The 15,507-nt window shown below is 38.7% G+C and overlaps 1 protein-coding gene across 1 annotated transcript in view; it reads left to right on the top strand.

Moving 5' to 3' along the window:
- The first annotated feature begins 4,536 nt into the window (after positions 1 to 4,536).
- Positions 4,537 to 15,507, top strand: part of LOC125236343 (condensin complex subunit 3) — a 39,202-nt gene continuing 28,231 nt past the window's right edge. Inside the window, 10 exon segments of the mRNA XM_048143117.1 lie at positions 4,537 to 4,767; positions 5,208 to 5,378; positions 5,538 to 5,622; positions 5,625 to 5,662; positions 6,292 to 6,440; positions 7,175 to 7,334; positions 8,109 to 8,290; positions 9,271 to 9,465; positions 9,983 to 10,140; positions 11,776 to 11,966. Of these exon segments, the coding sequence (XP_047999074.1) occupies positions 4,606 to 4,767; positions 5,208 to 5,378; positions 5,538 to 5,622; positions 5,625 to 5,662; positions 6,292 to 6,440; positions 7,175 to 7,334; positions 8,109 to 8,290; positions 9,271 to 9,465; positions 9,983 to 10,140; positions 11,776 to 11,966 (1,491 nt within the window). The 5' untranslated portion in view covers positions 4,537 to 4,605.

The following is a 15,507-nucleotide window of genomic DNA, read 5'->3' as shown; positions in this document are numbered from 1 at the left end:
GTAACTCAAAGACCTTTACAGGGGACAGCTCAATCACATTTTTTGCCATACGAAATTGAACCTTATTAGTGAAACAGAAAGTCGATCGTATCAGACTAGCGAAAACGGTCCACATGAGAGGGCATTGTTTGGGCTGGTGTCCCTCTCGCACGTGTTGCCAGTGTTAATGAGGTTCCCATAGTAGTAGTATTTTTATCTGTATATTACCTGACTTTATAACTTCTTATATTATTTTAGTGTTATATTCAAACTAGGGTTTCGATATATTTTATAAAATTGGAAACTAATTATAATATAATTATTTTGATGCCAATAAAATTAAAAAATACCTTCAATTGGGTATTAGTAGATTTGATAGTAACTTTGAAAATTGACTGGTATCCCCAATTTATGACAGTGATGACGTCACTGAATAATGTTGACATTGTCAGTAAGTGCGAGAGGGACACCAGCCCAAACAATTACCTCTCATGTGGACACACTTTTTGACCTAACTCCACAATCTAGTTTAATAATTCTAAATCTATGGCGTAACTACGTCCAAATTAGATAGCTGACAGAAAAGAAGTCGTCCATTTTTCATTGGATAAAACTTTGTAAACTAAATAAAGCTCAAATCCTACTTGCAAGTGGCCTTAAACAGTGTCTTAATTGAACATCTCTTAAGTAAATAGTTTCAAAAAGAGAGTATTTTGAGTAAATATTCATTAAATTGAGATTATGCTGTGCAAAGATTTTTAAACATGAAATTTTTTGGCTGTTGATAAAACAGTAAGTTATTTTCTCTAAATGGCAACTAACTAGTTTTTTTAAGTTTACCATAAAATAACCTAAAACATGCTAGTAATTATGTATTAATTTTTTATGATGATATAAAAGGAATAAGAATAACAATTGAAATGTTGAACATATCATGCCACAAATATTTTATGTCAAGCACAAATAATTATTATTATAAAATATTAATATGTTTAAATACTAATTACCTACATATTTTTGTGTTACCCCTTTTTGGGTACATTTTTTATAACATATTTATTCATATATATCTTAATTTTATTATTGTAAGGCATATACCCTTGTCAATCATCATTATTTATTTACTTATATGAGTTAATAATTTTACCTTTACTATTATTGCAACTATTTTTATGCAAGTTTACAATAATTGAATACACATTATGTGATTTGTATATAATATTGACACATACATATAAGATTTTCTAATATAATACCTAATTTGTATTGCCAAAGGAAAACAATAAACTTTTTTAAAGATGTAGCTGTTTGTCTATTATCTACTCATACCTATTAGTTAAAAAAATATTTTGTCCCTTTCTCACAAATAATTCAACATCATATACATATAAAGACAAATGTTTAGGTACTAGCAAATTCAGGTTTATTCAGCGTTTATGAATAATGTCATTAGTCGTCAATCCAGCCTCTGCAAAAACAGGTCTTCACCGACAGTTAGCTGCACGAGTATATGCCTGTGTGGAACGCGTTGCTCTATGTGGACCTGCCTAAAGAACAGTATCTTTTCTCCTTGCACACTACAGTCAGCTAAATAGCAAAATTCTATCAGCTAGTGCTCTTCAATCAATCAATACCCAGGCTAAAACCACAAACAATGAACACTGAAGTTTGTAAACTGTAGGCGATTTTTCCATTAGACTCTAATTGATGTAAACAAAAGTTTACCAATTTGCAATCAGAAAGGCATGAGATGATTTAGTGCAAGTACTGAGTATTTATATGACAAATGATGGCAAGGTTTGACTGCTTAGAGTGCTACTATTACAAAGCTATTGTTTACTAGCAGATCGCAGACTCAATAAAATTACATGGGGTAAAGAAATTGAATGAGCCATGGCAAAGCATGCATTACAAGCACATTTTAGATCGTTTTTACATTTTAAAATACTTAATTGCTGTCTTTAACTAAACTTTCAACAAGGTTTATTGATTTACATTACAACCTCAATAAAGAACAACATTACTTACGTTATATTCACATTTATATACAATTTTGATGAAGGTAATAACTTCTACTCAAAAACGACTACCTAAGAAGATACTTCTACTGAAGTCATATAAATATTTCGAATACCTCTTTGAAGACGAACACTTGAGGTTTTTAAGACTTTAATGATGAACGTGAAAGCCTTTACTTGAATCACTATCATATTCATCGAAAAATCATTTTTGATTTAAGTAGGTAAAGTTTTCCAATTATCCACTTCATATTTTATTACTCTTAATAAAACCGATAAAGTAAGTAGACCTATGTACAAAACTGTTGAGTATACTATTATGTAACTTTCCATATTTTTATTTCACTTCGTAAAATTTTAAAATAAAAATAACCATCAAAAATCATAAAAACATACTGAAAACTTTTTGAATTTTGACAGTGACGTGACATTACTTGAGGTGTTGCCAACTGTCTTATCAGGGCTCTACAGCGTGAGCGTATGTGTATTTTAATGACTCCAGTCCTCTATACGATGGCTCAGTGCTGGACCGGTATCGCGGGATCCCGGTATTGGAAGCCCTAGACCGGTCCATCCTTTTTTGGGCACATTTCAATACCGGTATTTATTTTAGTAATACCGGGATCCCGGTATTTTTAGTAACTAACAAATTATGCCAAATGCACGTAAATTACTCATCAAAAACGTTAAATTTCTGCATCATGATGGTCGCTACACGCGTAAATCTTGCTTTTTGCTCTCGTTTCTCTATTGGACACATTCTCTGTTTGGTGTTTTTACAATATTTGTATGAAAATGATAGTTTTTTCGATGATTACCTAGATAAAGATACGCTGTCAAAAGCATTCATTCAGGAGGGCCTGCCGCGAACCTTTTTTGACACATTTGTCTCACTTGTGAATTCGCACGTAAGTGTGACAGAGAAGCAACACGTCAAACGTTGTTGCAACAGGCCACAGACCCTCTGTAAACAAATCGCCTTGATGCATCTTTATCATAATATAACTTTTCAAAAAATTGATTAATGCATACGAACTAACGTACAAAGTAGCTACTATATGGTTTATTGTGCGTGTGCGCTAATGTGTTGAACTCTAGCGCAAAACTTTGCCGTAACATTCCCTATAATAACGAAATTGAGAAATCTGAAGTATCAAAATCAAGAAAATTACTTTTCTAATCCGTAAATTAAGTGTTCCTATTCCGCGAAGTGATCTTATTGATTTTGAGTATCATGGATTTCCGCAAAGTAATGTGTGATTCCATAGATTATTTCTTAATGTGATTTATAATAAAATAAACTATGTCGGACAATTTAGCTTTTTTGGCTAATTGTTTAATGATTTGGCGGATTTATTTTATTAGTGCTCTAACGCCTCTAGCGCCACGAAAAACAAAAATATCACTAAATTGTACCACAGATATTGATTACAATGTGTTTTAAAAAAAAATCATCTCATGTTCTAGTTTCAAAAGTCAATGATGAAACTGTACAGTGAGTATAATCGAGAAATGCTCTTAATGCTTGTTATTTAATAACGTGATACATCACGTTATTAAATAAACTGTGTTAAATCTACAGTACAATTACACCATTAACACTGACCATAACATGTATAATTAAGATTACCTACTGAACTATGAGGTTCTATTCCACACGAGCCTAAAGAGAACGATTTGGCAGAAAACGGTTTGGTTTGCTATGGCCGCGTCTTCTTGCGAAATGTCCGATCTGGTGGCGATATCTAACTTACGGAATCAACTGAGTAGAGATCTGGGGCTCTTTCCCGCTTGCTTTTATATTGCGTCCTCAGTGCCACTCATAACAAAAATAAAGAGCACGAGGCTTAGCCCTTTGAACTATGTAATTATATGTATACTTAAAAACAATAGAAGTTGAATCGACTTGGCCACATAAGTTTGTGAACCGTTTTGGGTTGAAATCGAAACTTATGAAGTTCGAAATGTATTCGATTTGACCCATCACTAAGTCGGATTGACAAGATTTCGCTGTAGTATTAACACGCATGAAAAGTAACAAACGAGATTTTGACTAAAATTGGTTATTTTAAGCAAATTACTTGGTTTTTATATTTTCCCGATTTCAATACCTTGTATTGTATTAAAATAGTATTGAAATCGCCAATACCGGAATGAATACCGGTATTGGTCAAGGTCCGGTATTTGGAAGCCCTATGGACCACGTAAATTTCATTTATTTTTTATAAGCAGAATATAAAATTATAACTTTAACCGATATAAACTTTAAACTTCCAAATACTTATTATTTATAAAAGAAAACGTATACATGCAAATAATGTGTAGCACCGTTGCTGACTCACATTTCTCTATCGGTCTTTCATTTTTCAAGACCGACACTGTGGCAATCGATCTATAGAGCCCCTTATACAAACAAACACGTGAAGTGCGAACCAGTTTTATATTTTTTTGACATGGCAATAATAAACAAAGCAAATGTCAATCTAAATTTGAAAAATATCAACAAACAACGGTCGTGCATGTGATCGTGATTCCGTTCGTGCGTATTTTAATTGTGTACTAAGGTTTTTATAATTCGTTAACGTATTAATATCATTGCATTGGCAAAATGCCACCAACAGACGCTGACGTTTTACAAAGTGTTAATACGAGTAAGCCTAAACCCAATCCGAAAAATGATCCAACGATGTTTCAAATATTTCAAAATGTGCAATACAACATTGTGCAGCACAAAAAGTATGCTAAGGAGTTGACAAAACTTTACAAAAAGGTATGTAAAACAATAATAATGTAACATTTTTTCATTTTTCGTAGGTGTAATGAATTACTTAAATCATTTAAGTGAGACTGTATTATAGTATCGTCGGGTGGTGCCATGATAATATTGTTTTGTTTATCATGGTAAAATTGGCTCCAAAATGTCAAATTTATATGATGACCTACATTAAATTAGCTTATATACTTAAAAATCAACATGTAACATTGTTCTAAAATAGTGATGCTCAAGTAAATAAGGCTAAATTTTGTACAAATCTCATCAAAGATAGACTTTTTCAGTACTTTGTCTGTAAAGTATGGTAAATTGCACAGGTCTTTACTTTGAGCCAATCAGTAAATGGTTATTAGCAAGAGTGATTAGATGTTCAACTTGTTAAGTTGCCGCAGGCCCAGGTTATTAAACCTTAACAATTTTATACACTTCTATTTCAGATGGATGAGCAAATGTTCAGAGAGAGTTTCAAGAATGCTTTAATGTATTTATTTACCTTCGGAGACACCAGCCCTAATGTGGACCGAGTTATCAAGTTTGTGGCCACTTTCTGCACAACCTTGGATGATGAGGAGGAGTTCTTGTTGTTTATCATCAATATTATATTTGATGTAAGTATGAGTTTTGTGTGCTTCTTTAAGATTTCTATGATAATCTTCCAAAAATTATCCCTTATTCTGAAAACATAATATGACTTCTTTCATGTGCTGGTGCTGATCCTTTACTTTTTGCTTATATTTGTTAATTTATAAAATAAACCTATTTTTCAGTGTCAATGTGTGTCTGGTCAGTCTGTGCGCTACCGTGCCAGTCAGTTGTTGGAAGCTGTGCTGTCAGCACTCGGTGAAGATGCCTCGCTGACGAGGATCTCTGCACCAAGTTACTCCAGTCACAGGTAAATTAGATCTAATAATTATTGATGTATAGATATTATTATTGTTTTCATTATATTTTTTCATTATTTAGTGTCCAGTAACACTTCAAAAGATTCTAAAACTTTTTTTCTAAAATAGGTAAATTTAATGTTGTATGAATCACAAAGCCCTTTCAATCGTACTAGGAGAAAAAAAGTGTCCCAAATTTATTTTTTCCACTTTGTTGCCATTTTTCAAACACTTTGCGGTACAGCAGCGTTACAAAGTGGAAAGTTTGCAAAATAATAGAAAATTGTCCCAAAAAGCATTTTGTCCTAGATCAAAAGGGCTTGTGATTCTGAGTAGGAAAAACATAAAATTTAATTTGCTGATTGTGATTGCATTTTCGAGCTAAGTTCTATAAGTAGCCTAGTCACTCTTCTTCTGGTCATATTTGTCGGAAAACAGATAGTCTTATGCTGTTACCACCACATTGCCTGACCGTTTTATCACCCACCAGTACCCAAAGATATTGCTATAAAATTCTCTTAGCAAGATACTAAGGTTTTAATTTTAATGTCTTTGAATAAGTCACGTTATCATGATCATAGCGCTAACACTCTGTGTGGACCGAGTTGTTGTTTAAAATCAATTTAAAATTAACTTACAGATGCAAAGACTGCAAGACACCCGCGGCGCCGTGCGCTGCCGAGCGGCGCTCGCGTTACAGCGTCTACAGGATCCGATGGATCCAGATGACGAGGTCACAAGGGCTTACCGATTCCACATGAGCTGCGATCCTAGCGCGTCAGTCAGAAGGTAGGTCACATGCAAATCCCAAATACCAAGGACTAGTTCCAGTCCATATTGCTAATGCAGTGGTCTTAGTCTGCTCCCCGGCGGGTTCACAGTCCAGGCAAAGCGAGCCACGTCCATGTCGCGAGGCAATGTCTTGCACAGCAAATGGCTAATGCAGAATTGCAGATGTGCCTCAGCTGAGCTCGTGCTTTGCTCTGTGTGGAGTCACCTAATTGATATTCTTGATAATAACACAAGCCTTTTTGAGCTTACCGTGGGGCTCAGTCAATCTGTGTAAGAATGTCCTATAATATTTATTTAATTACTTTATTGCACACTACAAAACATAAGATACAGTAAGATCCAATGAAATTAACAAACTAAGGTGACAACAGGCGGGCTTATCGCTGAGCAGCGATCTCTACCAGCCAACCTTCAAATAGTGAAACAGTGATTCTTCTTCTTTGTTGTATCCTCAAGGCTGAGGGTCGTGACGAATGTGGACACTCTTCACCAGCTGTCTCCACGCCACTCGACCCTGGGCACAGTCACAGTCACAGACGTTATTCTGTCTGCCCAACGTGTACCCATGCTTCCACTTCTTCGCTTCCTTGCCATGTGTCACGTGATTGTGAGCTTCTCTGGACTATCTGGTGGTTGATATTGTTATTATTAGTTATTGTTAACTGCTTGTTGCTACACATACATTATGCATGAGTAAAACAGTAATTATTTTATCATGCTTCTGTTTCCAGAGCCATAGTGTCGCAAATAGCGAAATGTACCCGCAACGTTCCCTACGTGCTGGAGCGTTTGTGCGACGTGGACGAGGCAGTCCGCCGCGCAGCGTTCATGTACATCGCCAACATTAATGTCACTCAACTCCGGGTACGGCAGAGGGTACTCGCACTCAAGGTGAGTGAAATCTAGTGACATGTTTAACGTGCTTGAGCGTTTGTGCGACGTGGACGAGGCAGTGCGCCGCGCAACGTTCATGTACATCGCCAACATTAATGTCACTCAACTCTGGGTACGGCAGAGGGTACTCACACTCAAGGTGAATGAAATGTAGTAACATGCCTAACGTGCTTGAGCGTTTGTGCGACGTGGACGAGGCAGTCCGCCGCGCAGCGTTCATGTACATCGCCAACATTAATGTCACTCAACTCCGGGTACGGCAGAGGGTACTCGCACTCAAGGTGAGTGAAATCTAGTGACATGTTTAACGTGCTTGAGCGTTTGTGCGACGTGGACGAGGCAGTGCGCCGCGCAGCGTTCATGTACATCGCCAACATTAATGTCACTCAACTCCGGGTACGGCAGAGAGTACTCACACTCAAGGTATGTACCTCATAAATATATCTTTTTACAAAACCTATAAGCTACATCGAATTTAGCTGAATTTTACTGTAAAGTTGTCCTATGTGGGTCGCGTTTGATAATCGGACGAAGCAGTCTGTGAAGGCTTTCTACAAGATGATACCATTATAAAATATTGTCAAGATCACAGGAAAGTGTTGAGAGGGATATCAGACATCTGTTTGAATATTCTTTTGAGAGACCTAGGAATGGCTGTTGGTTTAAATGATGATGATAAATAATTAAGCAGTTTCATAACAAGCACCAAACTTTCACGGATGTCAATCTGATTTGGTTCTTAATCTATAAAAAGCCTTTTTCCTTGACTAGGTTGGTCTCTCCGAGCGAAGCACCCGCGTCCGCCGCGTAGTGGAAGAAATCCTCATCCCAGGCTGGCTGAGCACCTTTAAAGGCAATATCGTCGATCTACTGAAAGCTATACGATTGGACAACACTCAGGATGCTAAGGATTCTCAGTATGTTGCTGGGAAACTGTTGGAGTCTTTGTTCAAGTAAGATTTTGCATTTCTATAATCCATACTAATATTATAAACGCTGGATGCGGGTGGCGCAGGACAGGTCATTGTGGCAATCTTTGGGGGAGGCCTATGTCCAGCAGTGGACGTCTTTCGGCTGATATGATGATGATGATGATGATGAATATTATAAATGGGAAAGTGTGTGTGTGTGTCTGTTTGTTGGCTATCTTTCACGGCAAAACGGAGCGACGAATTGACGCGATTTTGTATGTGGAGATAGTTGAAGGGATGGAGAGTGACACAGGCTACTTTTTGTTTCTTTCTAACCCTCCACTTCCCTAAAATGGGGGGTGGAAGTTGGTATGGAGGATTCCGCAATTTTCGAATTTAACGCGAGCGAAGCTGCGGGCAAAAGCTAGTTTTATTATAAGGACACGACACGACACGGGCTTTTTACCACCCCATTTCGTTCCGTGGCTGTGCCGTGAGCAATGCGCTGGCATCCTGTCAAAGCTATGTCACAATTTTCTTTCAAACCTTTAATTTCTAAGAGAGCCACTGAAACGAGGAGTTTTATGTGCTCTACCTACCCTTCTTAGGAATACAGGCGTATGAATGACCTTGTGTTATTATCAGATGATTTCAATAGAATATAAAATCATCCTCTCTGATTGACTGAGCATGTTCAATGGCTTATTTCACCGTCCCCATTCTACCATCGGACTCTTAGACGCACGGCCGATTTCCATCCTTACTTGGTAGATATTCCGCGAATTCGCACGAAGCGCTTTGCTTCTTCTTTTCTTATGCACACTGCCAAGGAGTGGAATTCCTTGCCGGCGGCTATATTTCCGGGCTCATATAACCCGGCAACCTTCAAATCAAGGGTGAACAGGCATCTTCTGGGCGAGCTTTGCCTTTGGCTAGTCTGTGGCCAAGAGTAAGCCCATTTATAATAATAATATTAAAATGGAAAAAGTCATAGACTAACTAAACTTAATGTATATTTTCAGACGTCTCCCAATCTCCGAGCTCCTCCTATGGCTACCAACAGAGAAATCCCTCCGCCTTATAGCCGCAGAGAAGCTGAATAAGGAAACAGCGTGGTACTGGAGACATTTGGCCGAGCATCTGCAGAAAATTGACGATGATGAGACTTTGGAGATGGTGCTACCAGATCTTGTTGTGTTGATCGGGTACATCAGAGCGTAAGTATACGTTACAAGTCACTTTTTTATGAGTCAGTAAACTAACAGAAGAGACGCTGAAAATCGGTTATCGTCACCCATGGACATAAGGAACATCGTTGGAGCCACTTATGTTATCTCTCTAGAGAACCATAAAAATTCGATTCTTTTTACTCTTGTTCCAAGCTGTTATGGCTATTTACGATGGAATTTCTCCGCCTAACGGCTCAGCCACGACATTGGTCTAAGCGCGACAGCGGTGAGCGGCGGCCATACACTGGAGCGAGACACAGCGATGGGACTTTTCATTCGCACGTGTGGCTGCCGCTCATCGCTGACGCGCTTAGACCAATGTCGTGGCTGGGCCGTAACACCCGAGGTGAAGTTAAAACAGGAATTAGTAAAATTTGCAGAAAATTGACGATTATGAGACTTACATTGCATATGCTATGTATATATAAATCATACCTTATCATCCCATTTGTTCTCATTACTGTGTGCGACTTTTTCGTTATTTATAATCATTAAAAACTTACAGTATCGTGGAGTCTCCGTATCCCTCTGAAGCAGATGACCCTGTAAGCTTCAGCACACGTCAATATGTTCTACACGAACTTGGCTGCATGCTGCGCGTCTATGATACAGACCCACCAGGCCGTGCTGCGCTACAGAACCTTATAACCGACGTGCTCACAGGTAAACTTTCCTTGACTTTGTATTTTTATTGATATCGTAGTATACAGAATTCTGTGTAGTCTCTCTAGCAATCGGAACCAGATGAACCCGTGAGCTATAGTACGCGCAAGTGTGTGTTACACCAACTTGGCTGCATGCTTCGAGTGTATGACACGGACCCGCCGGCCGCGCCGCGCTACAGAACCTTATACACCGTGTTTCACTTAACACTAAAAACCTGAAAACAGTTTGTTCAGAATCGAGAGTAGAATCGATTGAGCTATATCTTGATGGGGGTAATATTTTTATTTAAATTAGTATTATTAGTTATTTTTTATGTGCTGTGTTCTATTGTATTCGTAATACAACATTGTGTATATCGCATTGATAGAGGTTGTTTACCTTTTTCAGTATTTGGGGGTATTAATACTGGCTGGTTACTTGGACGATTATTTTTTCCGCTACGAGTTTGACGTTGTTTGTCAGTTTAATCTTAATGTTTATCATAAGTCATAACAAATTGAACTCGTGCCTAATTACAACCTTGTCACTTTGAATATTGGGTTTAAATTTGCTTACTGCGATTACTTGTCCAATTTGAAGTTTACTATGACAAAGCTTTAAAGTGTTTTACAGTGACATCTTAGCTGTCCATTGGTAAACCTTATGTCGTTGCAGTAACGTACACAAATAAATAGTATTATGGTTTATGATGGTAGTTAACAATTATTTTATTGAGTGTAGAGCTAAAAGTCAAGTAGAGCTGTACAGAAAATTAAAAATTCAATTAAAAAAAAAGTAACCATCAGATTAAAAGATGAATACTCTAGTTGAGTTTAAAAAAATAAAAACCAGTTGGGGTGTCTGAGGTTTTGAGTGATACCGGAAACACGTTGTATAACTGACGTACTCACTGGTAATCTCGCTGCCTTGTAGATGTAGATGTAGTGTAGGGACGCCTGGCCGGAAACAGGCGGGCTGTCGATCACATGATGTGTTCATTCAGCCCAGTTCCCTGGAGTTGGAGCTGCAGGTTACTGTCCCGGCTGCCCTCCGACACTTCTCTCCTCAAATCTTTCTTGTTTTCCTGCAGAACAGAAGGACATCTTTAAGTTCTACAGTCTTGAGTTCATTTTCTCTCAAACTGTCTCTACCGAATGTACATATATATCTCGCTACTTTATTAGTGATATTAATTTTAAGACAGGGGTGGACAGTGTTAAGAAGGCCTGCCTGGGATTAACACAGGCGCCTACTATTATTAGGACTGCAGTGCGAAATGGAGAGCTTTGGTGCACAAAATAACGACCTAATGTGGTCGCGACCCCACAGCCATAAGGAATAAAGAGAATTTTAAGCATCCCTGATGCTCGTATGTAATTTTAGATTAGAACTTGAATAAGAAACTATTCGTCGGCGCAAATGCGCATGAATTTAGACCGATTTCTGTAAGAGAAAAAAGTGCCACGCTAAAAAATACTTATGACTTTAACACATCGATAAACTTTCGACGTGTCGTTATGAATGATAAGATTGAGTTCAGTGTATGACAAAATTATATAACAAGGTTTGAAAATGGTCAGTTAACACTTAAGTGTATCGTTGATGGCACTTATTTGTCTTGAAGCCACTAATTACTAACATTTCTTTTCACAGGTGACTATGGACACCTCAGTGCAGACGTTATCCGACCCTTAGTATCAGCGCTAGAGCTAGTGTTCCCTGAGCTATCTCCGCGTATGGAGGTGGTCTGCGGCGTGATCTCCGCGCTCCGCGACCCGCCCGAGCCTGAAGCGCCGCCGCCGCCGCCGCCGCCGCAGGCAGACACGCAGCAGATCAAGATGAAGGTACAGAATACCATCCAATTTGTCTATACTTTATCAATCTCTTTAATCGAGGCTGGTTTGTCGTTCGAGAGACACTTGACAGATGACGGGTACTGTGCAGACGTCATCCGTACCCTAGTATCAGCGCTTGAGCTAGTGTTCCCTGAACTGTCTCCGCGTATGGAGGTAGTGTGCGGCGTCATCTCGGCGCTCCGTGACCCGCCCGAGTCTGAGGCGCCGCCGCAGGCAGACACGCAGCAGATCAAGATGAAGGTACAGTTTGCAGGTGCTATACTCTCTACAGATGTCGCTTACAGTAGATCGTTAGCCGACGTGTCGATATATAGCCGAGGCAGGATGCTCGTTCCTCGGCCGAGGCACTGACCGTTTGCCTTGCGAGGGCATTGCGTCAGGCTTGCGTCACTCGCGGTCGCGCGGTAAGTACCTACACGCTAGCCGTTCATTCGAATGAACAAGCGGCCGAGGGGCGCCCGCCTGTATAGTCGCGTGGCACGTACCTACTATTCTTCTGAGTTTTACGTAGTAACTTATTAGTATTAGTTAAATAAAGCGTAGGTATTTGTCGTTTTGCTGACATGACAAATTATTAATAATCGATTACGTCGCGCCACCGCTCTATACGGATCCACACAGCCACATTCAAACCACTATATATACTGAATATGAAGCAACTCTGAGTGTTTAAATTTTAAACTGGTTTATTTGTCAGACACATTACTTTTTTCTAAGATAGGTATAATTAATAATCAAACGAACTTACCTGTGAAGTTTGATTACAATTATACGAGTATCCAAATCCGAGACAACAAATATTATTTACTATGCAGCACACGGAATCGTACCGTCCAAAGTCACACATTTCAGAGATATAAAATTTAAAAAACAAGTTCTCGCCATGCATACCTACTACCTTCAACATAGCCCAGCGCCCTGCGGCGTAAACCCATCATTATTTTAGAGTAGATCTTTTTGTGTCGTGAAACCATTTTATTGTTATTTTCGGGGTTGGGGGGCGGGACTTTGTTGTCTCGGATTTGGATACTCGTATAATTGTAATAGTGGAGTAAAAGTAAGGTACCCTGGACATAATTCAATAACTCGTCCTTTTTGATATTTTATTGGGTATTATTATTAAGCATCAAATAGTAATTATGTACATAGATAAAAAAAAATACGATCGTATTCGTATCTTATAAAAATCATGAGATAAAGTACATTATCCCACTTTTCGCTAACAGCAAAATAGTTAACCGAAAACTTTGTTAGATTAACTTTGTGGTGCACTCAGATGCGATCAGTTATTAGCGATATTACACAGAAAATAAATCTGATTGTGTACTTTTTTTTACCGTTTTCATTTAATGTGAATATCTAGGTAGGTAAAAATGGTGACCATGATATATATATCAATTTGCATTGTATTAAGTATATATAGACATTTAACACCGATCTTAAAAATATATTTTTAACGCTTAAATAAACATGAATTTCTCAGTAGGTATAAATTGTAACTGAGATTTTTTTGCTTAAGACCAGGTTTTTGTGTACTATAATCATGATTTTATCAAAATTAATACTGTGAAGGTCGCGCTTAAGAAACTGTAAATGTCAGTAATTTAAAAGGGTGCAAAGTTGTCGTAGAGCGGCTGTCGCGGGGCGGGGGAGCGCGCGGGGCGCGGGCCTGGGAGAGCGCGCCGCGCACCGGCCGCGTCACCGCGGCGGATCGGTTAATAGGTTAGGGACGTAAGGTACCGGCCACACCAGAGCGTCGCGTGTCTCGGGGCGCGCAACGGACGTCCGCGCCACGCCACCTGAGTGTAATTCAAAAATCGTCTCCTCAGTACATTTTGTATAGGAAGGACGTAAGACGCGCCCCAGGCGGCGTGGCGGCGGCGTGGCACGCGCCGCGCCGCCTGGGGGCGCGTCTTACGTCTAAAATAAACACAACGGACGTGGCGTGGCGCGGGCGTGGCGAGGACGAGGCGCGGACGGGGCGCGGACGCAATCTAAATTACACACAAGAGGTGAAAACACGGCTCGATGCGTCATTATTAGGGCTTCCAAATACCGGACCTTAACCAATACCGGTATTCATTCCGGTATTGGCGATTTCAATACCGGGATCCCGGGATCCCGGTATTGAAATCGCGAACATATAAATACCAAGTAATTTGCTTAAAATAACAAATTTTATTCAAAATCTCGTTTGTTACTTTTCATGCATGTTATACTACAGCGAAATCTTGCCAATCCGACTTAGTGATATGTCAAATCGAATACATTTCGAACTTCATAAGTTTCGATTTCAACTCAAAACGTTTCGCAAACTTATGTTGCCAAGTCGGTTCAACTTCTATTGTTTTTAAGTATACATAGTTCAAAGGGCTACGCCCCGTTATCTTTATTTTTGTTATGAGAGGGACTGCACGAGGACGCAGTATAAAAGCAAGCGGGAAAGAGTGCCAGATCTCTACTCAGGTGATTCTGTAAGTTAAATATCGCCGCCAGATCGGACATTTCGCAAGAAGACGCGGTCATAGCAAACCATGTTTTCTGCCACATCGATCTCTTTAGGCTCGTGCGGAATAGAACCTTGTAGTTCAGTAGGTAATCTTTTACATTGTATAGTTAGTGTTATTGAATGGTGTCATTGTACTGTAGATTTAACTATAATATCACTTTATTCAATAACAAGCATTAAGAGCATTTCTCGATTATACACACTCTAAGTTTCATCATTGACTTTTGAAACTAGAACATGAGATGATTTTTTTGGAAACACATTGTAATCAATATCTGTGGTACAATTTAGTGGTATGTTTGTCTTTCGTAGCGCTAGAGGCGCTAAAGCACTAGTAAAATAAATCCGCCAAATCATTGAACAATTAGCCAAAAAAGCTAAATTGTCCGACACAGATTATTTTATTATAAATCACATTAAGAAACAATCTATGGAATCACACATTACTTTGCGGAAATCCATGATAATCAAAACCAAGAAGATTACTTCGCGGAATAGGAACACTTAATTTACGGATTAGAAAAGTAATTTTCTTGATTTTGACAATTCAGATTTCCCAATTTCGTTACTATAGGGAATGTTGCGGCAAAGTTTTGCGTTAGAGTTCAACACATTAACGCACACGCACAATAAACCATTGAGTAGCTACGTTATACGTTAGTTCGTATGCATTAACCAATTTTTTTGAAAAGTTATATCTATGATATAGATACAGCAAGGCGATTTGTTTACAGAGGGTCTGTGGCCTGTTGCAACTACGTTTGACGTGTTGCTTCTCTGTCACACTTACGTGCAAATTCACAAGTGCGACAAATGTGTCAAATAAGGTTCGTGGCAGGCCCTCCTCAATGAATGCTTTTGATATGTATCTTTAATTCTTTATCTAGGTAATCATCGAAAAAACCATCATTTTCATACAAATATTGTAAAAACACCAAACAGAAAATGTGTAAAATCGAGAAACGAGAGCAAGAAGCAAGATTTACGCGTGTAGCCACCATCATGATGCAGAAATTTAAC

This window comes from Leguminivora glycinivorella, chromosome 19, assembly GCF_023078275.1.
Source record: "Leguminivora glycinivorella isolate SPB_JAAS2020 chromosome 19, LegGlyc_1.1, whole genome shotgun sequence".
NCBI lineage: Eukaryota > Metazoa > Arthropoda > Insecta > Lepidoptera > Tortricidae > Leguminivora > Leguminivora glycinivorella.
Note: the sequence above shows the minus strand (reverse complement) of the source record. Positions and strands in the feature narration are given on the sequence as shown.